The 25,535-nt window shown below is 41.3% G+C and overlaps 1 protein-coding gene across 1 annotated transcript in view; it reads left to right on the top strand.

The window, feature by feature from the left end:
• Positions 1–25,535, top strand: part of FLT1 (fms related receptor tyrosine kinase 1) — a 107,673-nt gene that overhangs the window by 34,897 nt on the left and 47,241 nt on the right. Inside the window, exons 9-12 of the mRNA XM_059467153.1 lie at positions 1,507–1,676; positions 2,079–2,238; positions 16,227–16,341; positions 24,794–24,902. Of these exons, the coding sequence (XP_059323136.1) occupies positions 1,507–1,676; positions 2,079–2,238; positions 16,227–16,341; positions 24,794–24,902 (554 nt within the window). The remainder of the gene's footprint in view (positions 1–1,506; positions 1,677–2,078; positions 2,239–16,226; positions 16,342–24,793; positions 24,903–25,535) is intronic.

Raw genomic sequence — 25,535 nt, 5'->3', positions numbered from 1 at the left:
GTAGACCTGTGATCTGCAGGCACAGCATTCACTGGATCATTCATTTTGTCTTGTGTAAATTGTGTTAAGAAATTTTTGGAAGAGTTTTTTTTTTATTAATCCAATCCACTTTCATATGCAACAATGTTATCTATTCATTATCTCAAGGATTTTTTTTTTAATAATTTAAAACACCAGTAGCTCTGGCTCAATTAATTGGACTTTAACAAAGGGTCCATGACAAGACTGATTAAGAACACAAACTATACATACACGAATAGTGGGGGTTCGTGTTACAGCCAGGAATTAATTTTGCTCCAAAAGTGTTGTCTTGTTTTACAAAACCTTTACAGTTATGGCTTCATGCGGAAAACTGAGGGGTGAATGTGACACTGGTGCCAGCCATTTATACATAATTTTCTGGTTTTCCAGTGTTTGAATTTATTGACTACACATATAGATTTAAAGCTTCTGAACAAAAAAAATCTCAAACATTGTAATAAATTTTAATTTTTTTTTAAATTTAAAATTGAGGTTGGTCAAACATTGGAATAAATAGTCCAGAGTGGTGGTGGAGTATCCACTCTTGGAGATACACAAAACCATACTGAAAATGGTCTTGGGCAATCTTCTGACATTGCTTTGTACAGGACATTAGACTAAATGACTTCCAAAGGCTTTTTCAGCTGCAGCTGTTTTGTGATTCTGTAAAATACACAAACAGTGAAATGCCTAAATCTGTAAGTCCTTTGACCAAATTTTAGTGTTCGTCTAATAACAGTAAGAGATTTTTTCTAAAAACTTACTAAAATTTGTGAATCATTTAGATAAAATCCATAATTATAATGAATATATGTTGCACCCTTCTGCTAACATCATGTTAACCTTCTTACAACTTGTTAAAATGCACTTTACACCGTAGTTTAGACTTCGAAGAAAAATATTTTGCTTCAGGAATCTGTGTGTGAGCAACAGTTAGTACTTTCTACATTGATTTTCTGTTATCTTTAAAAACATTCTCTTGATAGCAGGATATCTGATTCTTAAGTGCTTATCTAATCTACTTACTCTTCCTCTTCCTAAAATCACAGCTGCGCTTGGAGTACTGTAATACTTTGTCCCAGCATGTATTCTGAGGTCATAGAGAAATGGCCAGTGCAAGATGATGCAACCTTTATTTCTGTGACCCACCCTCAGCCAAAATGGTTGGTTTTTAGACTAAATGGAGGTCACAGCCATGAACAACTGGGATCTTCAGAGACAGAGTTGGAATTTTCAGCAACTCTCAAATACCATAGAACCCCAAGAGTCAGATTCTTATAAATTTTAATATATAGAATAATATTCTCTAAAATGGTTTACAAATATCAGCAATCTTATTTGAAAGGAAAGGACAAGCCTGTGGTAAACAGAATCTCAGACTGGAAATCCAATCCCTTCCCAAAAGATTGAGGGATATGATGTAACATGGGTGGTTTAAGAAGAAATGATTTTCAGAATTTTGATTTCTGGAATTCCATGAAACAGGTTAAAAGATGGGCTACCTGCTGCTGAGAAATGTGCCCGGTACGTGGTTAAAGACTATTCCTTAGTCATCAAGGATGTTGCTGAGGAGGATGCTGGAAACTACACCATAATACTGAGCATTCCACAGTGGAACTTGTCAAAGAATCTTACAGTCACTCTTACTGTAAATGGTAAGTTTGCAACGTGTTCCCTTGCTTCTCCTGAACATGTAAGTGCTCAGTTTTCTCTGAGCTGGATTGTCACCTATCCTGCACACATCAGGGCATTGTGGGTCTTCTTACTGACTTCATGGACCCAAACTCAAGCCTCACATGCAGGGTGAAGGATCCATCTTTGAACCAGAGGATGGATGCTGGTTTTCATTAGAAGTGTTTCTGTCCTCTGCAGCCACATACTTGCTCCGGATGACTTAAATGTGTTACTAACCACTTCTATGATTTAGGACTGTTTTCTTTTGTTCGCCTGGGGATTTTTCTTATTACTCACACTACAAGAATGTAGTATCTTTATAATCATACAATATGTTGGAATTAAGCTGGTTTTAATAGCTTTCCAATTTTTGCCCTTTCCAGTGAAACCGCAGATATACGAAAAGGCCGTGTCATCATTCCCTGATCCCAATCTGCATTTACTAGGCAGCAAACAAGTGCTGACATGCACTGTGTATGGTATTCCTCCACCTAAAATTACATGGATGTGGTATCCCTGTAAACAAAACCATTCTAAAACAAGGTAGGACAACATCTTTACTTTCATTTACTTTTACTATTACACCTATTTTTTCTTTTTTTTGCAAGAGTAAAGCTTACTGCAAACATTGCTTAGTTAATAAAAATTGTCTATTTTTTATTGATATATTTTTCGGTGGACATGTAGTCATAATGCAACTTTTTCTCCATCATTATTTGAAAATGGAAGCCAGAGTGGTTATTTGGTATTGCTATTTGGGTTTATTTACAGTTCACTACTATTCATGCATGCAATATTAGTCCAGAAGTGATCATTGCTTCTGCATTTTCATGAGAAAAGACAGTGTCTTGCAAAGTTCACATGCTTTCACATGGAGGTTTCCTCCATGATTTTCTCCACACACAGTGACTCCTATGCGTGGTTTCTTTTGACATCAACAGAAAACATCGTAGCAATTTCTTCCATTATGAAGGTCAGATCTGTTCTGTGATATGTTTATTCACAGATTCAGTTCAGCAAGCTAAATGTGCCCACCATTCTCCAGATGATATTTTAAAAGGATAAAGAATAAATGGCACTATGCAAGCTTACTTGATGCTGATGTGGTGCTCAACTAATCCTCTTTTTACATTTTAAGTTTTTTTTAAACTCTATTTCTTATGATTAGGAGCTTGTGTTGACGCACTTATCCACAGCTCTTCCTGCATCATGAGATCTGACACAAACTTAATGATTAACACTCAACCTCCACAACAGCATTATCATTAAGTTGCTATTGGAGGGTTCAAACAGGCAAGGTACTTGGATCACAGCCCAATCAAGCAAGATATTTAAAAACCTGACAAGTTTAACACACAACATTTTCTCAGTTTCAGTTGAAGAATAATCACACTCCACAGGATTTCACTTGTTTAACGCTTTCATAGAACTGGGATTTAGCACCAGGCAAATATTTAAGTACATGCTTAATTGCAAGGGTACAAGACAGGTTCCTCAACTAAACAGGACATCTCAATACTGAGTGTCTCAATACTAAACATCTCAAACTAAGATATCAGTGCTTTGATATCAGTGAGAGAGTGGTCAGCACTGCCTAGAAGCAGAAGTTATTTTTCCCGCTGTGTCCTTGGGATTATGCTAATGGCTGTCTTTCTGTGCCCTTCTCACCAAGAGGTGGCACTAGCAATCTCTCCTCGTGCCGGAATAGTTATTACCTGAAATTCTCCATTTCAAGGACAGGTGAGAGCTGCATTTCCTCTGTCTGGTGTGTTACCTTACAGTGACAAGTTGCAAAATTTATTTTTGCAAAGAGATGTAAGAGAAGAGAAATCACAGCATCTTTTAACTAGAGAAACTTTGAGAAAGGCATATATGAAAATTTTAAGTATTTTAGTTTATTTCAAGAGTTTTACAGGTTTGAATAGTCTGGATTGAAATCCAGTGCAGGACTGAAGAAACAGTTGGTTCTTCCTTGGGAGCTGAGGTGGTGCTCATCTTTTGTCAGCTATTTCCTTCTGTTAGAAGCACAGGTTTGCACTCCAGCACAGGACAGCGAGTCTTCAGAAGAGGAACTGACATTTGTGTGCAGGTGTTCAGTAATGTGCTGAATTGTAGACTCCATTAAATGCTAATTAGGAGTGTGTTTGAGCAGGTGATCAAAGGAGAAACGTAACAATTTGAATCAGGTATTGGCTCTGTTACAATTTTGTTTCCAGACTGGCTTCCAAATTACCTTCATAATTGTTCTGTGATGATTCCCTTTAACCCTCTCCCCTTCCTTCTCCTTTAAGTACTCATTGAAGAAGTATCCTGGAGAACACCGTTTCTAAGGCTTTGCCTAAAAGAAGTGGGATGATTCCCTCTGAGTAATATGACAATTAACTATTGCAGAAAGACAGAAATACCTGAGTAATTACATTTTGCATCCTGCTCCAGGAAGGGAGCAAAGTGGAGTACCTCAGCAGCTGGCACACCTTGCTCAAGCTGATGTCTGTTCAGGTGTTTTCCCTGAAGAACTGGAAAACCCTTTAATCCCACCTGTTTCATGTACTTCCCTCTTTGTGTGATGGGAGGTTTGCCTAAACAAGAGATTTAATGTGTCTTTACCTTGTGCAGGAGGTAAGAAACATATCTTGTTCTGCCATTACTGCATTTTTTATATTTATCTGCCCAACGTCAGGTTTCCAACACTAAAATGTTGCTCTATTTGTGATCAGGCAACTTCACACCATGTGTGTGCTTAACTTCACACCACGTGAGCACGTGTCTCTGCTAGCTGGGGACTGACTGCCTAACTTAGATGCTTTTATTTTTGAAGGACTGTTGCCCATGGCCTCCTTTAATAGCAGCAATTAGGTTGTTTGGATACTTCTTTCACTTTATTTTCCAAGCAGTATTTCAGTTACAAAAATCTAAAAATACCTCAATGAATTCCATTGCTTTTAAATGCAGATATAGTTCAATGCTTTCTGATTGATGCAATCAATTTGCATAACTCTTCTCTCTACTTCACTTGGGCCAGTAACAGGAGACTGGCCAAATTAAATAATTTCAATAGTTATCTTGTAGTAAATAACAATAAAAAAACTGGTAACATTGCTCAACAAATGTGAATTTTTGAAATGTGGAAAGACTGACATAATTAAAAATTCCCTGTACTTTCTTTTCTGTTACAACTACTTTGCTTACTCTAGCTCTTGCCATTAATCAACCTTTATAGCTAGCTAGCTAGCTAACTAGATATGTAGGTGTAAAGATTCTCTTCTGATGTTCACCCAAACAAGGAAACATAGAAGAGTCAAGGAAATCCGTGTAGGGCAAAACAGCAGTATTCTGGGTTTCTTTAAGCTTATGTAGAGCTATTAAATTTAGAGATGGCAGCCAAATGACAGTAGAGGACACAATGCAAAATAAAATGAAAAGAAATTTTAAAAATATTGGTCTGTCTTAAACGACTGAGAAACTGCTTTTCCAGGGCTAGCTTACTGCAGCATATGCTGCTGCTCTGTAGCAGACCCATTCCCATGCTGGGCAGCCCCCAGGTGTTCAGTAGACACAGAAGAGCACAGCCCTGTGGAACACTTGTCCTGAAGTGCCCAGCAGCCTCCTCAGCCTCTTTTCTACCCCTCTGGAGCCATCCTATCCATCCTGAATTTGCCTCAGGCTGGGCTGTCAGCAGAGGTGTGTGGGGGCAGGCAGCAGCAGGGCTTGCTGAGGGTCTCCAGAGCCAGGCAGGCTGGGATCCACCCAAAACAGATCAGTTCTGAGGCTGCAGAACAAGCCTCTGCATGCCAGGAACGTGCTTGATGTTAATGGTTCTTGACCTGAATCTCTTCAGTAGATTCTGTTTATCTTAAACTGCCCAGGCAGAAATTGCCAGGAAAGGCATGTGAGACACTGCTATTGCTCACTGGAACACAGGCTAGCTCAGCAGCTGTGCAGCGTTGTTTGGGGCCAGTTTCTCTCTCTGGACATTTCTATGTGGGCATTTTGAGAGAGATCTCCAACCTGTGCCCAAGGTTTGACTGATTGGCCCTTCAGAAACAGCAGACAGTTGCAACACTGAAATTTTACCATGAGTATTTCAACTCTCCCATCACCTTGCTGCATCCCTCCTCTTGAGCTATCAGTTTTGTTTAGCCTCAGACTGAAAGTTACATTATTATTTTATAACCCTGCCATCCCATCAATCTGTGGTTTTTGGCTTTTGGTTTTTGGTGGGTTTTTTTTGGTGTTTTTTTGTTTTTTTGTTGTTTTTTTTTTCTTTTCTTCCTGTGTGTGTGTTTGCTTGAGAGAAATGTAACAGTATTATGGAGTTGCTTACAAAAGCAAAGTAGATGGGGAAATTGGTACAAGATTCTCTGCTCTCCTGACTACAGTGTCAAGATGTGAACTCTACTTGGTGGTAAAACCACCTGATGGTGGTATTGGAGATGGAGGGCTGAATACATGAAGTATCTGGGAGGAAAAAAGCTTGAGGTGCTCCCTGAAACTTCTGCAGAGATACAGAAAGACTGAAACTATCATACTGACAGTGCATGGCCAGACTCCCAGCAGCTTCAGTGAAAGAGGAGGCAGGCCAAGTGTGCATAGCAGTCTAATTGCATTTCTGCGTTGTTTGTGTCAGGGTATTAATAAGGGATTGAAAGGCAGAATCATTAGGATGTGCTTGGATAGATGATCTGGGGAAACCAGATTTGGGATGTCAGTGAGGGATGTAAAATGAACAAGTAAAGAACAAATGTTAATTGTACTTAATTAGGAATGTACTGAACCACCCAAATTTAATTGTTGGATGTCTGCAAACACTGATGCCCATTAGTTTGCCCACAGTGACTTGTTTTGTTCCCTGTGCCACCTTCTATTTTCAGGAAGGGAAAGGCTGAGTCTTTGGAGCTGGTATAAGTAGGTCAGATGCCATTAACAAACAGGTAGTTCTAAAATGCCTTTGCTTAATTTGACATGTGGCTGAATCCTCAGCTCTACCTGCACACTGGCTGAGGATCTGGTGGCCTTTGTCCTTTCCACCCTCTGCTACAAGAAAATCGTCTTACAGCAATCTAGTAATTGTAAAGGTACTTATGGGTACACCAAAAATCCTACTGGCTGTTCCCTTATTTTGGTGGGATTGGGGAAATAGATTAGAGTTAATAAGAGTCAAACCCTGTGGTTTTTTACATAACCTTAAAAAAATGCAGAGGAACTGTCACAGGTGTACATTGCAGCAGCATGGATTTCCAGGGAACTTGAAGCCAAAGGAAAAAGAGGAGTGAAACAGCATCTGATCTGCTTCAGCCTGAATAAGGAATATGCTCAAGTATCTCATTCTGCACTTTCACTGGGAGCCAAAAGCCAATGCTTGCTTGTGAACACATTCTTTCCTCCGAGTAGAGCTAAGTCCTTGTTTTCAGTCACTATTATGGAATTTATAATATTTTTTAATATTTTGTTTGCAAAATGCCATTTGAATCAGATCTGGCACATCCATATGTTTATGTAAACTTGACAAATACATGCTTTGTACTGAGTACATCTTGCCCCAGTCTGTCCACAGGGTTACACATTGACGAATTTATTCTGCAAGTATAAATTACTTCATTATGGATCTTAGTTGAATCAGAACCTTAAGCTTTCAAGTTTCAATATTGCTAGTTTCCAAATCACTTCCAATGAAATTTTTGAAAAATTAAAACAAGAAGCATTGTATTATTTATTTTGTCACGGATCAATCTTCAAACATAAGAGCTACAGCAGGATCCAGATGGTCAGGGATACTCTGCTTGGTATCATGCTTTTATTCTCACTTGCCTATGTTGGGTTGCTTTTATTTTTTCCCAGTTTCTTTTTTTTACTTCTTGCTGCCTTCACAGGGATGGTCTCTTAGCTGTACTATGTGCAGTCCGACACCCAGCCTTAAGGAAAAACACTTCAGGGTCACGTAGATGGTGGGGTGTTTCTGCTTGATCTTTTGCTGCGTGTGGCCCAGCCCTAGGAAGCAAAGTGTGTGACAGGCTGCTCGTGGGGATGCACGACGTGAGCGAGGCCCCGCACGCTGGCAGCCTCCGAACCAGTGGGGAGCCCCAGCCCGAGGCCAGCAGCCTGCTCCTGCACTAGCAGGGGCTCCTGGCCAAAGGAAGGCTCCAGGTCAAGCTCTGTGTGTGCTGAGCAGTGATTATGAATGGAGTGCTATTACTGGATCGAGTACACCTTTTACAAAAATATACAAACTTTAGTTAGCATCCTCTTTCCTTTTGTGTGTGCGCCTTTCAAAAAGCCTTTGCAGAAGGCTTTGAACAGGCATGTGAGGTAGGATCGTGCTCAGAAAAAAGTATTCAGTTAAAAAATAGAAAACAGAGGTTAAGAGGGAACAACCAGTTCTTGCAGCATAGGGAGGTGATCAGTGAGGTTTTTCAGGAGCTGGTGCTGGGATCTGTACTTGTCAACACGTTCAGAAATAACCTGGAAAAGGTGGCAAGGAGGTGACAGTGTTTGCTGATGATGACAAGTTGTTCAGATTTGTAAGGATGAGGGGCTGATTGCAATGAAATGCAGAACTCTATGAATCCGGGTATCTGTCTGAGTGAAAAAGTGGCAGGTGAAATTCACTGAAGATAAATGTGCATGATATACATAGGGAAAAAAAATCTTGCTTTCGTATGTAAAATACATGTTAAAAAGCTGTTGGCTGATCATTACTACCACAAAGAGGAATCTTGGTGCTGTGATAGATGGGTTTGTGACAGTGAACATCACCATGAGCAGCTCAAAAAGAAAATAAAGTGTTAGGAAATACCAGGAAAGAAACAAAGACCACAGTACAGAACACCATGATAACTCCACAAATCCATAAATTATCCATGTCTTTTATGCTATGAGCATTTCTGATCCTTTCATTTCAAAGGATGCAGCCAAACTGGGAGGTACACCAGGAATAGCATCAAAAAGGATCAAAGGAATTTCAGAGAATGAGAGGAATGTGTGAAGGATGAGTGAGGAGGGAGATCAAGACTCCTGCAGACTGAAAAAGAAGTGACTTGGGAGCTACAGGATAGAGACTTACAGACTTGTGAAAGATACATGTCTGAGGATCAGTTGTGTATATCTTTTCCAATTCAAGAGGTAGAGGCCATTAGATGAAGACAGGAGGAGCAGAATTTGGAACTGGAAAAGGATTTAGCTCCTCATGTAGTGGATAGCATAGCTGTGAATCTCCTTGCCAGAAGATTTTGGGGATTTGAAAACTTTCTACGTTTTGGAAGAGAAGTGTAGAAACAGTCTATATTGCGGGAAGTTCCTGAGCTGATAATAATTGGTGACTGGGGGAGTATTAGAAGGAAATATCTGAAGTTAGTCCCACTCTTACTCATCCCCAACCATCTGCATATGGTCATTGTTGGGACAGGATATGGGGTAGATGGATCCTTGGTCTCACATCCATGCCTGTCAGTATTTTCTCTTCCTGTTTTCCCTCTAATCAACTCCCCTCTCTCCTTAAAAATGTTTCCCTCCATTCTTTCTCATCCTTTCCTTGTTTTCTGCCTGGACTTCAGTCCCCCACTCCAGTCAGCGGAGAATTGCCCCCAGATCCCTACTTGAAGAGAAGTTGAAAACAAATCATCTTGAAAAAACACAGCCTCAGTGGGTCAACAGCTTGTCTGTCTCCTTTGCTAATCACTGGAAAATGGAAAGGGTGAGAGTTGTGCTTCCAGCTTGTCAGCAGGATGGGCAGTATGGAGGACTGTGTAAATAGGCTACTGAAGAATTACTCCTTTCTAGAACCAAGAGGATCCAGATAGGACAGAAAAGGAAAAAGGGGGAATTTTGGCTTTCTGAGAAGTAAGGAGTTGTGGATACATGGATCTTGGAATATTATAGACATAAGGTTTTGTCTAGAAGTTGAGTGAGCTATTAGAACTGAGTTGTGCAAGGAAAATAATTTACACTAGAAGGATCTGAACAATATCTTGGACTTTATTTATAGGGAACATAAATTGGAAATAAAAAGAAACTGAGAGCAAGAGTGGACATTGTATGTATGTTTTGTGGACTTTCTCTTTAGGATTCTGACTGTTCAACCAAATTGCAAGATCCTCTTCCTTGCAGTACTTAAGACTCTCAAAATCAAGCACTTTTTTGCCCTGAAAGAAATGCTGGGTTCTTATGGAAATCTCACGGTATAATGCTACAGTTCCAGTCAACATCCTGTTTCTTTGTGCAGGACATGATTTTTGCTTTTGCACAGAGAAAGTGGAGGCTGAATCACAGTAGCTTCATAGGAGATGAGAGTGAGCACAGTTTAGTAAAGGAGGGAAGAGAAACAAGGAAGGAAGGTAGGTTTGGCTGAAATATGATGGTATTCTGCGTCCATGAAGAATGCTAAGCAGTGTGAAGCAGAAAATTAAAGATCAAAAAGCAAAATATAATCTTCTGATAAGGTTATCTGACAAAATTTCAGATAACCTCAGTATGTGTGGACACCTGAAAAATGCTGTTATGTTCCCTAGCGGCCAGAGCATCCAAGTGATGGCAAAGAAGTTGGAAGCAAAACGGTTTTTTTTGATGACCCTCAGTCTCAATCATCTGCATTTTTTGTTGCAAGTAACTGGTGGTGCAGGGTGCTCAGGTGTGCAGTTATAGAAGTGGTTTTATTCCTGTGGAAATCTGAGTGTGGGATGATGAAATACTGAAAGTTGGGGTAGGTAACATTGCTGTTGGCCTTGCTGCTTCTTTTGAGATAGCTCAGATCAATCAGCTTTCCAGGCACCAAACTGGAATGGTTAAGGGCAAGTCATAATGTTTGGAAAGGATGAGTATGAAAAGGAAACACCATCCAGTTATCTGGTTGCATATCAGTAATAGCAAGAAAGGCAATGTGCAGCTATCAAATGCTTCCTTTTTTGATAGAGCCATGAAAGTACACAAGAAAACTCTAAATGCCATCTACCCTACTCTTTTCAAAGATACCCCCCAGGAGAATGAGGTTTTGGAACATCAGGGACCTGATACTAAATAAATAAATAAATAAATAAACAATAAACAATGTAAAATATATCCTGTTCCTACCACCTGTAGTTTTCCTCCTAGCTCCACCAATGCACATATTAGGGAAGGTGCTTGGGATGAGCTCCCAGCTGCAGTTTTGCCAATATTTTGACCTCTGACTGATTGGTTTTGACCTAGAGCAGGAGCACCTGGACCATAGCTTTTTAGAATCATAGAATCACATGCATAGACAAAGCTGGCATGGGGCCAGCACATGTTCTCCTTCCCCCACCCCCATAAAGCACGTTTTACAAACTCTACATGCTCCCTGCTACTATTTTTCCTCTCTGTTTCCTGCCCCAGATTGACTCAGTATTCCCAAGGACACGTGGCTACACCAGCCCTGTGCTATCAATCACACCGCACTGGACACTGAGGTGCAGAGCAGGCATGGCCCATGCCATTCAGATTTTTTTTTTGGCAACTTGCAAATAAAAAACAATTCCTATGTATTCTTTACAATTCCAGGAATTTCCAGAGTTCCTGTCTTAATGTTAGTGTCATTGCCTTTGCCTCTTAAAAGACATGAGTCAGCCCAACTTGAATTTGTATTAACATTGCCCTCATGCTGCTAGGAATTGCTGCCCTATAAAAAGGATAGCTGCTGAGAAAAGTATGGTGGCTGCCAATAATCGCTCTAAAAAATGGGCACTGCTGGTGACAGGATGGTTTCCTCTCCCTCCCAACAAATCTACCCCAGTGAATGAGAGTGTGAGTGAGGCTGCCAGGGGCTTTGCCAAGAGGAATACTTGCTTAGAGATTTGAATGAAATTCAAGTTACACGAGGTAATGATTGCAATGGCCTCTGGAATCACACAGGAGGGCTTGGGAGGGAGAAGCTGGGAAGACAAGGAGACAGAGGATGAGTATTTTTCCAACTAATATGTCAATTTGGCTCTTTCACTGGTATTTGTTATTGCACTGCGTGAACTGAAAACTGCAGTACTATCTTTGGCATGGGGAAGATGTGTCTGGATGGGCTAGATCTGGGGCTTTCAATCAGAACTGACTGTCATACGTGAGGTCAAACCATCCTATGAGTAACTGGACAAATTGTTTACCTCAGCTCCCATGCTCTGCTATAAATCACTGAGCAGCTTTTCTTCTGAGACCAGTAGTTTCAAGTTTCGGCAGGACTTCAGCTTGGAGCTGGTTTGTAGTGTGATTTCAGTGAAATACATCAAGATAACATGAAGTACACTCTTACCCTGGAAACTTTTCCCTGTTGATAGTTATAAATACATCATGCTATTGTGCTTGGCATGCTGCATGCTGATAGAAGTGAGGGCTCTGAAACTCATTAGGAGAGGGAATGGGCCGCGGAGCGGAGCGAGGACAGTGTGGAGCGAAGGCTGATCACCACAGCCCTGTCCAGAATAGGCCATGGGAGTTTTCTTATCTCGCTTTGGCAGGAGGTGCTGCTAGCTTCCTGTGCGAAATCACGAGCATATGCTGCTTTCCTCTTGTTGTTTGGCTTCCTCCGCTGCACAAGACGGTTCCCAGCACTGTGATTATCTTTGCATCTTCAAACATGGCACACTCTGCTTCCTCAAGGGCTTGATGTATTCTCGAGTAGCAGGCTGGCTCCCCTCCCCCCAGCCATTTCTCCAGGGCCCCCACGGGTGCCAACTCCACACATCACAGACCCTTTCTAAAGCTGGACTTACTTCTGGTTGCATAACCCACCCCCAGCCTCTCCAAATCCTTGTAAATTCCCACAGCTCTGGGTGATGAGCAGGTCTGACAGCAGAACTCACCCTGCCACAGGCAGAGCCACTCTCACCCCTCTTTTTCCCTGTGCTGGTCTTCTCTGGAAACCTTACAGAGAATTACTGGCTCCTGTTTTTACAAAAGGATAGCCTTTTTCTCAGGCTCTTGACACAAAGGCCGATGCGTGCCTGTGCGGGTGCACACCCGCAAATGTGCATGCCAGCACGCATGCAGGCATATGGGAAAAACTACTTGGGGTGTGATTAACCCAAGTGCTCTGCTTCTACCAGCCCTCCACCAGGGCAGCAGAGTCTGATTACCTCACTTTGAGGTTGTGTAACTTCTATAAATGTAGGTTTGTACACATCTCTGTTAGTATTTCTTCTGTGGGATCTCTACACGTGCAGAGTTGCACCCACAAAGGAGAAACAAGAAAGGGTCTGCAGAGACACAGGTGAAAGAAATGCATAGAAATGTCCTGGCACATATCAGCTTGTTTATCAATCCCTGTGCACGCTGTGTGCTCGTTCACTAACCCAGCAGTAACCCTGCTGTAAGATTTCCTGAAGATGCAAAGCACCGAGGCTCATCCCACAGCAAAACATTTCAAGAATTTATGTACTCTGGCAATGTCTGGAGTAAGATTGAAATACCTAAAACGCAGTAGGATTTCCCTGCAAACACAGACAGTTCCTGCTAAAAATGCAATGCCCTTGTTATTTTACTGAGTGGGTAGTTTGAAGAAATTGGTAATTTCCTTGAAATCAGAAAAATATGCAGCTGATGTTATGTGAGGACACAATCTATGAAACATCAATCGAGTCAACAGGAAAATGATTGCCGATTTTGGTTCCAGCCAGCATGGTTTTTTGTGTTTTCATTCTTCTCTCTTTCTTTCCAAGCATCTGTGCTTAACACAAACATTTGGTTTGATGATTACATTTAAGTTCAGCGGAACCTTTTCTCTTTCTGTTACAAAATGACTGTTGTTAGAGGCTGAGGTCAAGTTAAGAGACGGGACTTTTGCCTCATTTTTCCCTTCCCCATCTCTACCTGATGCTGTTGGCTTAGGCAGCATCTTTCACATGGCACCCCTGGCAGCAGAAAGAGGTGAGACGACAGAGTATTAACCTGAGTAGCCAGCTCAGGATAATGGACACAGCTCGTGTGATGTCCCTGAGCTATTTTAGTGTATTTGAGGTTAAAGTTAAGGGATTTGGCAGCTGATCAGAGGAAGCATCTGGTTCTGCATCCAAAGGGATGAGTCTGAGTCTTGTCCTGGACTCTCTCTGGCAGCCGTGCTGTAACTGATCCATAAACGTTTACTGATCAAGCAGTCGGTGGAGCCGAAGTTGTGTGTACAACAGTACTCACACCCCCAGCTGTGTGCTCTTGGATGCAGCATTCCCAGCTTGATTGTGACTCTTTTTTTATTAAAACCATGGACAACAGCTATAAAGAGTATTCAATTTTCTACTCTAATTGCATTAACGCGGTAATCGCCAGTTCGGATATAGAATGGAATGTGATGTCGGTAGAGTTCACATATGTGCCTCCAGGGCTAATCTAGTACTTTACATGTGTTTTTCTTGTTATTGTGATGTTATTGTAGTTATGATGGTGGTTTGCATTCTGGTATTAATGAGTAATCAGCATCTCATTGTGCTAAGCATCAACAAAGGCATAGCACTGTCCTCATCCCTAAGACATGGCAAAATAATATATACAGTCTTTTTAAGGAATTGTGAGGAAGAGTATAATAATAGCAACTGAGTCTGGAGGCTCCAGAGCTGTAAGAAAGGAAATTGGAGATGCTTTTCAGAGATGCACAAGCAGCTTATGAATATGCATTATGCCTTCCTTGTGTCCTTTACCAAAATATGTGTAAGGACTTCTATGGTAAAGAGTACAAAATTTCAGCACTGTAAAAATAAACATAAATGCATTCTGTGGGGATAGGAAAAAAATAAATTAGGAGGCACATTTTAATATGCATGAAGTGGGATTTTGGTGTTTCTGTTTTCCTGTACAGATTGCATCCATTCACAAATGTGCTTTTGATACTGCCTGTTTGTGTGTCTGGCATCACAAATTGAGTTTTGATATCTTCTATGGTATGAAAATGTTACCAGCTTAGACAAATTATCATGCCTTCTGTGTTTTATTCTTGTTACAGAATAAGACTTCTTAAAACTTTAAATGTGCGAAGTAAATGGCTTCTACCTTTCTGAATAATTTTAACCTATTTTCCCCATCTGAGTGCAACAGGTGCCCTTATTAACGCACCTGTCTTTCATTTACCCTGGCCTCAAAAACAATGTATTAGAAGTTGGCTTTTAAACCAGAGTCTGATAGAGGTGGTTGTGTAGATAGGGCTTTCCTGCCAGGCTCTTGCTCCCTGTCCTCTCTCCATGCATGAATTGCCATTGCTTTTTTCTGGCTTTTTTTTTTTTGTCTTTACAACACACTGATCCTTTCAGTGCACATTTGGGCAGCCCAAGTTAGTTTCCATGTCATTATTTCTTTGAGCTGTAATATCTGCTAAGTCATTGGCCAGTTTGACGCAGAGCTGCACAATTAAAAACAGGCATGTAAAGCTGGTGTACCATTGGTACTCTAAGCAACACCAAGTTTACTGTGCAAAGCAAGCTGCACAGTTTAAATGAAGGGAAATGAACCTCATTCTTTGGTCAGGATTGCATCATATTCTGTTTTTCAGTCACTGGGCTTTCAAGTTCATTTCTCTAAACAACTGTTATACAAGTCAGAAGTATTTGATTACAGATAGGACAGCCATTATCTTTCAAATCCAAGAAACACAGTGTATTTGAAAGAACTTCTTCAAGCTGAAGGGTTAATCTTTGCCAATGATGCTGGAATTGAATGAGCAAAAACTAAATTCTGGATGAAAAACTGAGCTAGATATTCTCAAAGAAGAACAGGATCAGGCAGCCCTTAAGAAGCATTCCAATGTGTTTATCCGTGTGTACCAAATCAGACTCTAAGAAACAAATTATCTCTACCATGACCACACCTGAATGTTCTGATTACAAGCCAATTTGTTGCATAAGGCAAAAACATTTTATCTCTGGGACTTTCATTCATTAAGATGTATTTGATTTTCCTCCAGTTAAATTATCATTTAAATCCCTTTTTCATTTGAGTATAATTCTGTTTAACTTCATTTTGTTCGTTCGCAGGATTATGCTTGTTTTTACTATGTGTCTTGTAATCATTGAGCCTCATTATTAATATCTTGCTGTTTTGTAAACTGAACTAAATAAATATTGAGAAATTAAAACTGGCATAATGTTTTGTTAAAGCAGAAACAACCTGCACAGAGCAAAAGAGCATCCAATGCATTATGGAATGCATCGTGAAACCAATATAATTTGTCTTGAGTTAAAGGCTAAAAATAGTATGAACTCGTGTTTTGGCCATGTCTGAAAACAGGAGCATTGGAAATGGGATGTTGGTCTTGTACAGCTCTATGTTTAGGCTCTGACTGTAAATTCTGGCCTCACAGTTTGCAGTGGCTTAAATGTGAACATTTACTCCAGAGAGCTAACATTCAAGGAGCGGATGTGGAACTGAATCCAATTATCAGGCTCCAAACCTCAAGATTTAATGAAAAGCAATTATACTTTCCTGGTTGTCACAGCACCGGCAGTTTTCCTGACTGATCACTGTTTTCAAAACAATTGTTTTGTTTTATGTGTTGAATTTCTATCAAATTTCTACAACCAAATCAATAACATTTCAATTTTTCTTGTCTTCAGGCACGGATTTTGCTTTTATACGGAAGGATCTTTCATCCTGAAAGCTGGCAGCCATGTAGGAAACAGGATCCAGAGCATCACTGAGAGAACGGCTGTAATAGAGGGCAAAAATAAGGTATGATTCCTAGGAGCAGATAACCTTTCTGTGTGACAGCATGTGTGGAAAAGGCACTGTAAGATACTGTCAAGGTAACAGAGAAGAAGCCAGCATTTTTATATTGTTTGGATTTGAGGACCTGCATACATGCAGATAAGTTTCATACTTGGTATTTATCTGCTGAGAGTATTTTTTTTCTGGTGGCTGCCATGTAAAGGTAAGTGACATGCCAAGAGAATGTATCAGTGGGATTCTCTATATCTGCTCTCTTATTCGTGGTCTGAACTATCTTGGGGTACCTCAGAAGCACGGGGCAGGGTTCCAGGCCATCTTTGCCTCATTTTGTGCCATTGCACAATTTCGTGGTTTTTATTCCCATGAGAATTAAACTATTTACACTCATTAGTCAGTTTATTCACAGATGTGGTCCTAGTTGATTAGATGGTCATGTCTTTTTTGGAATAAATTCTAAAGAGCCAAAAGAATCCATATTATGGAAGCGAAGTTTAAGAGAAGTCTCAGTCAGAGACAGCAAGATGGGATTTATCCCAGCAGTGTTAGCCATCTGAACTTAGGTGTTAGTCCAAGCCAAGCATCCTTTTATGGGTCATGGGGACATGCAGGTGACTCTGAAGGGTGTGTGGGCCTGTAGTCCATTGGTGTCTAATGTGGAAAAGAAAGCCCATGAGATTAACTTGCCAAGGGCTAAGGGGGCTTGTCCATCAGTTAAAGCCTCAAATTAGGGGTACCCTAGATCAACTGCACTTCCCTGGGATAGACATGAGACTGATTTGGTAAGGAGGTTGGGTAGCCTGTGCTACAGAGCAGCTCAGGTGTCATAACACTGTCACAGAGTCTGTTTTCACAGGCTAGTTTTGTTTGTGGCTGTAATAGCTAAAGAGATTATAAATTTTAAAGCCCATCTTACTCTAGGCCTTCAATTTTTAATGACACCAAAATGTCTTTTGTAATTCTAAGGGCACTGGGGTTAAAGGTCTCTTTTCCATGATGGCTGCCTTCAGTTTCCTGCATATGAAAATGGGTATGAACTGTAGTTATTCTCATGTCAAGGCCCTTTCACACACCGCAGCATAAATAGGGTTTTACGTGCAGCCAAGAATCAGATCTGGGACTGCATTTTGTCCGGCTGTTTTATTATTTAGAAAGTATCACAGGTGTCCATGGCAGCATTCCAGCGCGTAGGAACAGGCTGGATCCCAGGGAGGCATTTGCTCTATTTAGCTCTACGTGCCTAAAGATCAAGGCAAAGATGGGAGCAGTTTCCTAGGGTACTCTATCATAGGAAAGCACATGAAAAATGAAGCGTAAGGAGGGATTTGAAGGAGGAAAGGGAAACAATTTCAGGCACAGGAAGACACAGTCTATTCCACAGGGGGAATGATGAACAAGATGATAAGAATCAATTCTTTTCCAGCAGTCATATAGCCGTGCTATGGGTGCAGTCCTGCCTCTTCACAGGGTGCAGAAGGAGCTGTCTAATGACCAGATCTCATTCTCCTTGCGTACCATGCATTTTGGAGACAGCAGAAGAGGAGTGGCTAAAATATCAAAGCAACTTCCAGTCAACAGCAAATAAATTCCTCCCTGGAGGAAGATGCTAATAATGGGTCCTTGCGGTAGAACTGCAAGTCTTTGGCAAGCAGCCCTTTTTAAAAATGTGCCCAGAAATGAACCAAGGAATGGTCCTTGCACGGAAGGATTTGCAGTGAAATTTATTGATCCTCCCTTGTATTCTTTGTCTTTTTGCTCTGTAGTTCAGCTAAAAAAGGTCTACCTTGCTTTGCTTTACTCCTCCTGATCCCTATGGGGAGGGGGAGGTTAGTGAAACAATCTCTGTACTCAGCTTTTTCACAGCTTTTCTAAAGTTTCTCTATTTCTGCTGCTCTTCCATAGCTTTCCAAGCACAGCTGGACTGCTTTTGTAAGTAAAAAAAATGCTCTCTAAGCCCAGGCTCCTGGCCAAGCTGAGAGCTGCACGATCAGTGCACATGCAGCTACTCTAGAGCATCCAGCATTATTCTTTTAAATCCATGGGAGTCTATGGCTTTTCACTCTTCGCAGCCCAAGCCTCACCCTCGGCGCCCCTGAGCAAACTCAAAGAGCTAGCTCAGCCAGAGCCCTTGCCCATCTGCAGGGATATTGTCAGAGTGCTAATAGCACTGAGCTCACTGAATGCAGCACTTCCATCACAAGTGTCTGCCTCTGACGGACTGCTACTGTGAGCAGTTCTGCTCCTGCAAGCTCTGTGAACAACTCTCTGAGGCACTTCCACAGCGGCGGTGCCCTGCTAAATAAACAGCGTCTACCCCACTTCCACATCCCAACACAGCAAGAGTGGTAAAAACAATCTCAGAGCTCAATGGAAACAACAAAGATGCAGGAGACAAAGAGGTAGGAAATGAATGAAGAAACTCAGAAAGTTTCACGTTTGGGTTAGCATGAAAGGAGAAATGCGTGTGGTCACAGGATGAGATTATTATAAGCAAGGGAAGAGATGAACAAGGAATGATCAACAGGTTTCTTTAGCAATGAAGGTAGCTGTTTTTACCTTCCTAAGGACATTGTGCCAGTTCCACATGTTTCCTGTATGTGCAACATCTAAGTGCTTCTAGTTTGGCTCTTTGCTGTGGTAGATTGTTTGTTTGTCTGTGGTTATCAAGGTAGCCACAAGTATATTTTAAAGTTAGCAAAACCTCAAACCCTGTGCCTGTGCAGTTAAAGTAGTGCAGGAAGCCTGCACTACATGATTCTTTGGTGACAGAGAAACTGTGACAACAGTGTGTTTTAGTAACATTTCCGCTAAAGCCTCTCCAAGCAGACATTGAGAAACTCGAGTGGTACAATGGAAGTACTTCGTAACATAAGCCATAATACTTAATCATAAGACAGCTCTTGAAGTGATTTGATTCCCCCACCCAATGTTTTGATTCTCGTTTTGTTGGACATTTCAGTGACTTCCTACAAAGCTGCGCTATTCTTAGGCCTGTGGTGTAAACAGCTCACAGACACTCTGCTGTCACTCAGCTGACTAGCACCCACCACTTCTCAGTGCCCCCCTTAAAGCTGACTGCTGGGTCTGACTGAGGACTAACACTGATTACTATTCTTTGCATGGCCAGTGTTCTGTAGAAGTCAGCAAGGGTCCTGGGTGTGCAGCATGTGCAGAAGACCACTAAGAAGGCAAGTTGAGATGAGGGAAAGCAAAAAGTGTGGGCCAAGAAGAAAGGATTATAAATCCAAGGGAAGGAGACAGTAGACATGAGGGCAGTTGAGTACAAGGAAAAGTTGGAGAGAGTGAGACAAAACCCTTTGTTTTTTGGGAACTAACCTACTGAGAACCTGAAGTGGAACAGAATGTTCCTGACTGCCTCATGCCTCTGCTGCCAGCGTATGTTGGGAGTACCATGGACCAATAGCAGGTACCACAAAAGCTGGGTCTGTGTCACAGGGTATGCCTCCAGGTATGGTGTGTAAAGGGTAGTAATGCATGGAATTGGAGCTTACCATGCATATATGTGTGTGTGTGTGTGTGTGTGTGTGTGTATGTGTGTAAAACTATATATATGTATATGTGTATGTGTATATATATATATATATATGACTTTGTTTTCCACTTCATGAATACCTAGCTGACACAGGTTTTTAGTGGATCCAACACTTGTGTATGACAAAGCCACTTGACTTCATGGAAAAAGGAAGGTAATGGCCCTGTATCATGATTCTGGAAGGCAAAATTTAGACTCACCGGTTTGGCTTGCAAAGATGGGTCAGCCTGACTGGTGGTAGTATTAAAAAGTGTAACTCTTCAAAGTGGAGTGCTAAATAGTCAGAAGAGCCAATCTTTCCTGGACAGGACTGATAAGTGTAGTCACACAAAATAAAAGGGTTCCATCTCTCCTGCATCTTCTATGCCAAGCCCTAAACATCTACCTCTCTTCTGAGTTCCCATCTTACTGATGAGAGGGAGAAGCATGTGCTGTGTCTGTTCTTAGTCCTGACACATGCCAGCTGTCTGGCCAGTACATCTGTGCAGATTGGCCATCTGGAACCCAAAGAGGAAGAGAAAGCTGTTTAGCTCACCACAGCAGCATTTTGATCTTTCTCCTCCAGCAAACAGCTGGTTTTCATTAAATGTGTGAGATCTCATGAGCTTTGAGTTGTCAGTAAGTCTTGGATGAAACTGGACAATAGATTCAGAAATTACTGAGCATGTGGGGGTGGAGAGGATACTGGCAGACAGATGGACAGACTGGCAGACAGATGAACATAAGGACGGTATGATCTTCCTCAGAACCCAGGCTAAAGATAGCAGTGGGAGCCCCACTTTCCTCTCTTCAGCACATTGTAACTTCTCCTGGAGCCTTCCCGAGTGCTACTAGAATTGCTGTCAACACTTTCAAGTGAATCTTTGGGAGGTACCAGTAAAGCCAAGCCCTTGATGAGATTAAAACCAGCAGAACTTGAGGCTTGCTGCTGCTGAGCTGCAGGACAGCACGGGATGCAGAGAGAAAACACAGCTCTGCTTGATATACAGCAGCAACTCGTAGAGATTTTTCTGCCTGACCCCAGGGGAAAAGTGGGTGCTGTCCCATCCACTCATGTCCTCCTGTTGAGGGTATTTTGGTGTTTCTCCCATGCTGGTCCTGAAGGTGAAACATGTTGACCAGATGTTTTGCACTGATGCTCCTTGCCAACATGTGAGGCACGCAGATTGTATGTCTTTGGCACAAGCAGACCAATCCAGCAGTGCCCTCCCAATGTTTAGAAATGGATCTTCCTAAATTATATTCCTTTAGACAAAGATAGTGCCAAGGGCATAAAGAGAGCATATTTTCATTTATTTCCTTCCTTTTTTTAATCAATAGTTCTTCTTAAAAGCACACGTAAAAGGGAATCGGCGATAACTGACAGACTTGCACTAGCCTGCTCTATGTTGAAAGGGTTTTTTAAATACATGGACTGTTTCAAGAAGTCAGGGCAGCAATCTCTGAACAGAGCAAGTTCATGTCAGCATCTTAAGAGGACTTCTGGGAGTCACATAAGAGCCAGGTTGCCAAACATTTTCTGAAAACTTATTTTCCTTCTCTGCCATCAGCTGGAGCACTGGGAATCCTCTATCTCAGCTACTTTGAGAAGAGAGAAATTCAAGCAGATTCTCCAGGGGAAAGACCAGCCCACTGTGGCTCCAACAGCAATGATCTTGTCAGCTGCTTTGGATTCTCTTTGCCTCCACTGTCTTTTCCTCATCAGTTTCCACCACAAACAAATCTGAGAATTCCTCTTCCATCTCTCAGGATTTCTGCCTTATGCCTTTTTTATTTGCCCAGCAAAGCAGCAGCAGTATGAGACTTACTGCCCAAGCCCCTGGCTTTGAGATGAGCCTGTAACATGGTGCTTCAGCAGAGATGATGGGAGTGAAAAAAAAGGCATAAAAGGCCAAAACTTTGGTGGTAAATGGAGTTTGTGGAGAGATGATGCTAAAGATATTGACCATGCCACCGTCCCAGGAGGGATTTGCCTGTTCTGTCTGATCATGCCAACTCAATTTAGACTTTCTATATGTAACATAGCTGCAAATCCAGGGACTGAAACTCCCTGTTGTGATGCCAGTTGATACAAGATTGCAAAAACTTTTGCTTCTTTTGCAGTAATAGCTGTACAGAGGGACCATGCTGCACAAACTGATCTCAAATAGCCATAGTTTCTCCATAAACAATATGCCAGACTTAGTTTTATACACACTGCTTCTCTGGTGGGTTTTGGCTGGCATCCACAATGAAAAACACACTGCACCACTGGAGGGCTCACAAACTATTTAAAGAGATGCTGTCTTATCCTTGTGACTAATTTATAAGCTAAAAGATTTATACAGAGACATGTTGTCTCTTAAATATTCTGTTCTGTTGCAAAGTCAGTCTTGCGTCTTCCTAGACCCTGTGACTTTCTCTGCCACAGTAGAGTAAATGTATCAGTGTGTGCTCTCTAGCACTAAGGCCTCCTGTGTTCACAGCATTTAATTCCCTTGCCTTCCAAAGAGCCATTGCTTGCATGGGAGTTGCCTGTTGGAAATGACCTTTAGTCCATGCTAAAGATGTATTTGTGTAAGTTGGTCAAAACCAAAATGCTGCTGGGGGGAAAGCTGGCCATTTAAATCGTTGGGTTTCAATGCCAATGAATATTCTCTCAGGCAATTTAATACACAAGAAAAGGCATAATCTGTTAGTCACTGCAGTCATACTAATTTAGCATAACTCTATGCACCATCCTCAGTGTGACAAAAGTAATGATCACATCACAATGGGCTGAAGCAGTGAAACTCAAGGTAGTATGCACAATTTTCCATTAAAAAGTAATACCTAATGATAGAAGGACAAAATGCAGTCTGATATTTCCAAAAACTTTTCAAACCTTCGGAGCAGTTGTGGGAGGAATAGTCAGCACTTGTTTTTCAGGTTCAGAAATGCTCTGCCTCTGTGTATAGTAAAGACAGGTGTCCTGGAGTCAGAGAGCAAGAGCTTCATTCTCCTTCACTGTGCATGATAGGTCACAGTTGCTTCCTGGGCAAAGCTGCTGTGAGGTAACACCAATTAGCAGAAAAAGGCTGGTTTTTGGTGTAAAGTCTGGCATGGCAGAAGCAGTTTTTAACCACTCACATTAGCCTTCTGGGCTAAACATTGTGGGACTTCTTTCTGGTCTGAGTTAGTGTTGAAAAAGCAGATGCAGGAATCCTGGTACTGTCCACACTTAAAAAAATTATGTTTAGAACCTGGAAGAAATTCAAAGAGAATGACAAAATATGGACAGGGCCGGGTGCACCCTTTACAATTAGAAATTTGTGGAGGTCAGCCTACTGAATTTAGCAAAACAGGATGATTTTTCCCTAAGGGCTGTAGTTATCTATCTGGTATTACAGATGCTCTTTAATCTCACAGAAGATCCAAAAAGGTAGTTTATAAAAATTGTAGCTAGAAATATTATGTAGTATGTTAGCAGACAGGTAGTTGGCCACTGAGATAATTTCACAGGGTAGAGGTGCTGTTAGCATTTCTTGTAGTGAATTTACCATAGTGAAGTCTTCTAAAACAGATCAGTCAAAAAGAAATTATTTGCCTCAACAGTTTTTGCTTGAGTGCAGGAAAAGTAATAGACTCTCTGTACTGAAGAATGATTTTGGGAAACCAGAAGATCTATTTCATTTAGGGGCTCCACAAGAGTTTGGGGATAGCTATGCTTTCTCCCAGGAGGAGACAAAAGCAGTGCAAATGTTCAGTCAGTGTTTATGTAAAAATGTAAATAACTGGTCCTTATTTATTACTGCCTCACCCTCTTGTGTTTGTTTCTGAACTCCCATAATCAGGCAGACTTAAAAGAATGTATTAATTGCACAGAACTTATTTTTGGGATTTATAGAGACACCAAACAATTCCAAACAGTGGAATTCTGAAGCCCCACAATTTCCATTCGTCACTGTCCCAGCTCTGCCTGTAACTCCAGCCAAACCATGTTTTACAGAACAAGTAAAATGGCAACAGAAAGAAGCAAAATTAAACTACCAAGTAGTAACTGGAAGCACACCATGCTGATAAAGTCCATGTCCATGCCTCATGTCTCAGCTCCATAACAGAATGACACATCATTTGTTTCTGCATAACTTTCCTCTTATGCTTAGTGCCCAAGGCACTAGACCATGTCTTCCCATCACCCTAAAAGTATAACTCTTATTATTACAGTGGTTTTTATGTTTCTAAGAGCACATTAGGTGTTTTTGATCCCTGGCCTTTCAAGGCCTTATCTTTCAAGTCAAATAACTCTGAGAAAATATTTAATGTGCTGGACCTCTTAAGATGGTGATAGAATATAACAGAACAAAAATGACATATTATTATACAATAGAAATATTAAGTCCAGGAAAATAGTACAAAAGAAGATGAGTAAACATCTTTTTTTGCCACTGCTCTGTCTCACCTGACATGTATGTGGGAAAATCCAAAGAAATCCAACAACTTTAGTGCTAAATTGAGCTACTTTTTCCCCCCAGGGTTATCCAAATGCCTGAGGCGTGTCTCACCTATTCCCTTTGCAGTCTGGCTCTCCTACAGGCTGCTTATCTCCTTGTGTGAAACACATTCTGTCGTGCTTCATGTCTTGTAGCTTACCATTACATCACCAGCGAGAGATAAATCAATCTGAAAGATATGTTCAAAGATTTTTGGTCGTGATGGCTTTGATGATATAAGGCTCACCCAAGGAGCTTGTTTCCTGTTATTCTTCTATCCTTTGCAAAACTGTGTATGGTAACATCTCCTTTAAATAATCTCAGAGGTGCCCATCACTGAATGAATGGAAAGAGTGGATCATGGGACAGCCAATGGTGACTTAGGAAAAAGAGAAGAAAAACTTTAACTGAGTTCTTAAGCCAATGAGAACTAAGCCTCTTCTTTCTTTTGCAGACTGCTAGCACTCTTGTTGTAGCTGAAGCCAAATCGTCAGGAATATACAGCTGTGTGGCATCCAACAAAGTGGGAAAATCTGAAAGAAATGTCAGTTTTATTGTAACAGGTAAGATCTGCTCCTCTACAGAGTCAAACATGTTTCCTGATCCTGGAATTATAACTGTTAGGTTGTTGTGACTTTTTAACATACCACTGTTTCAGAATTGCTGTAACGTGTGAGCTCATACCATGCTTTTGGGTGATGCTGGTAGGTTTCATAGCTGCTGGTCTGGATTTCTAGGGATGCCAAATTGGTGAATGACTCATTCCTCCCTCAAGCACCAAGCATCAAGCATGACAGAAATTACAAATACAGCAATGAGTAATTCCCCATTTTGGTTCATCTCTGCAGTAATTTCATGCATGAAATTTTAGTGTATTTTCACCCACCAGTAAGCCAGTTTCACATATGACATTGAGGTGTCTACAGCCTCATTCTGTTGCCCACCAGGATGTCTCACAACGCAGAGCCTAGAGCAGTGCCAGTGTCTGCAGGCAGCATGATGCCAGACATGTCTGGGGTGCCTCTCACAGATCTCAGGGACAACGGCAACTTATGGGTGGAAAAGTGTCAGGATACAGACTGCAGAGTTTTGTTTCCTTTTCTGAGAAAGACAGCCTGGAATGCCATTTGTGCCACGGCACTGAGAATTCCTGATGTTATCTTCACGTATGAGTATGCTTTCTGTTATTTTTGCAT

Source organism: Ammospiza nelsoni, chromosome 2 (assembly GCF_027579445.1).
Source record: "Ammospiza nelsoni isolate bAmmNel1 chromosome 2, bAmmNel1.pri, whole genome shotgun sequence".
Lineage (NCBI taxonomy): Eukaryota > Metazoa > Chordata > Aves > Passeriformes > Passerellidae > Ammospiza > Ammospiza nelsoni.
The sequence above is the reverse complement of the archived record's forward strand: the minus strand, read 5'-3'. Positions and strand labels throughout refer to the sequence as shown.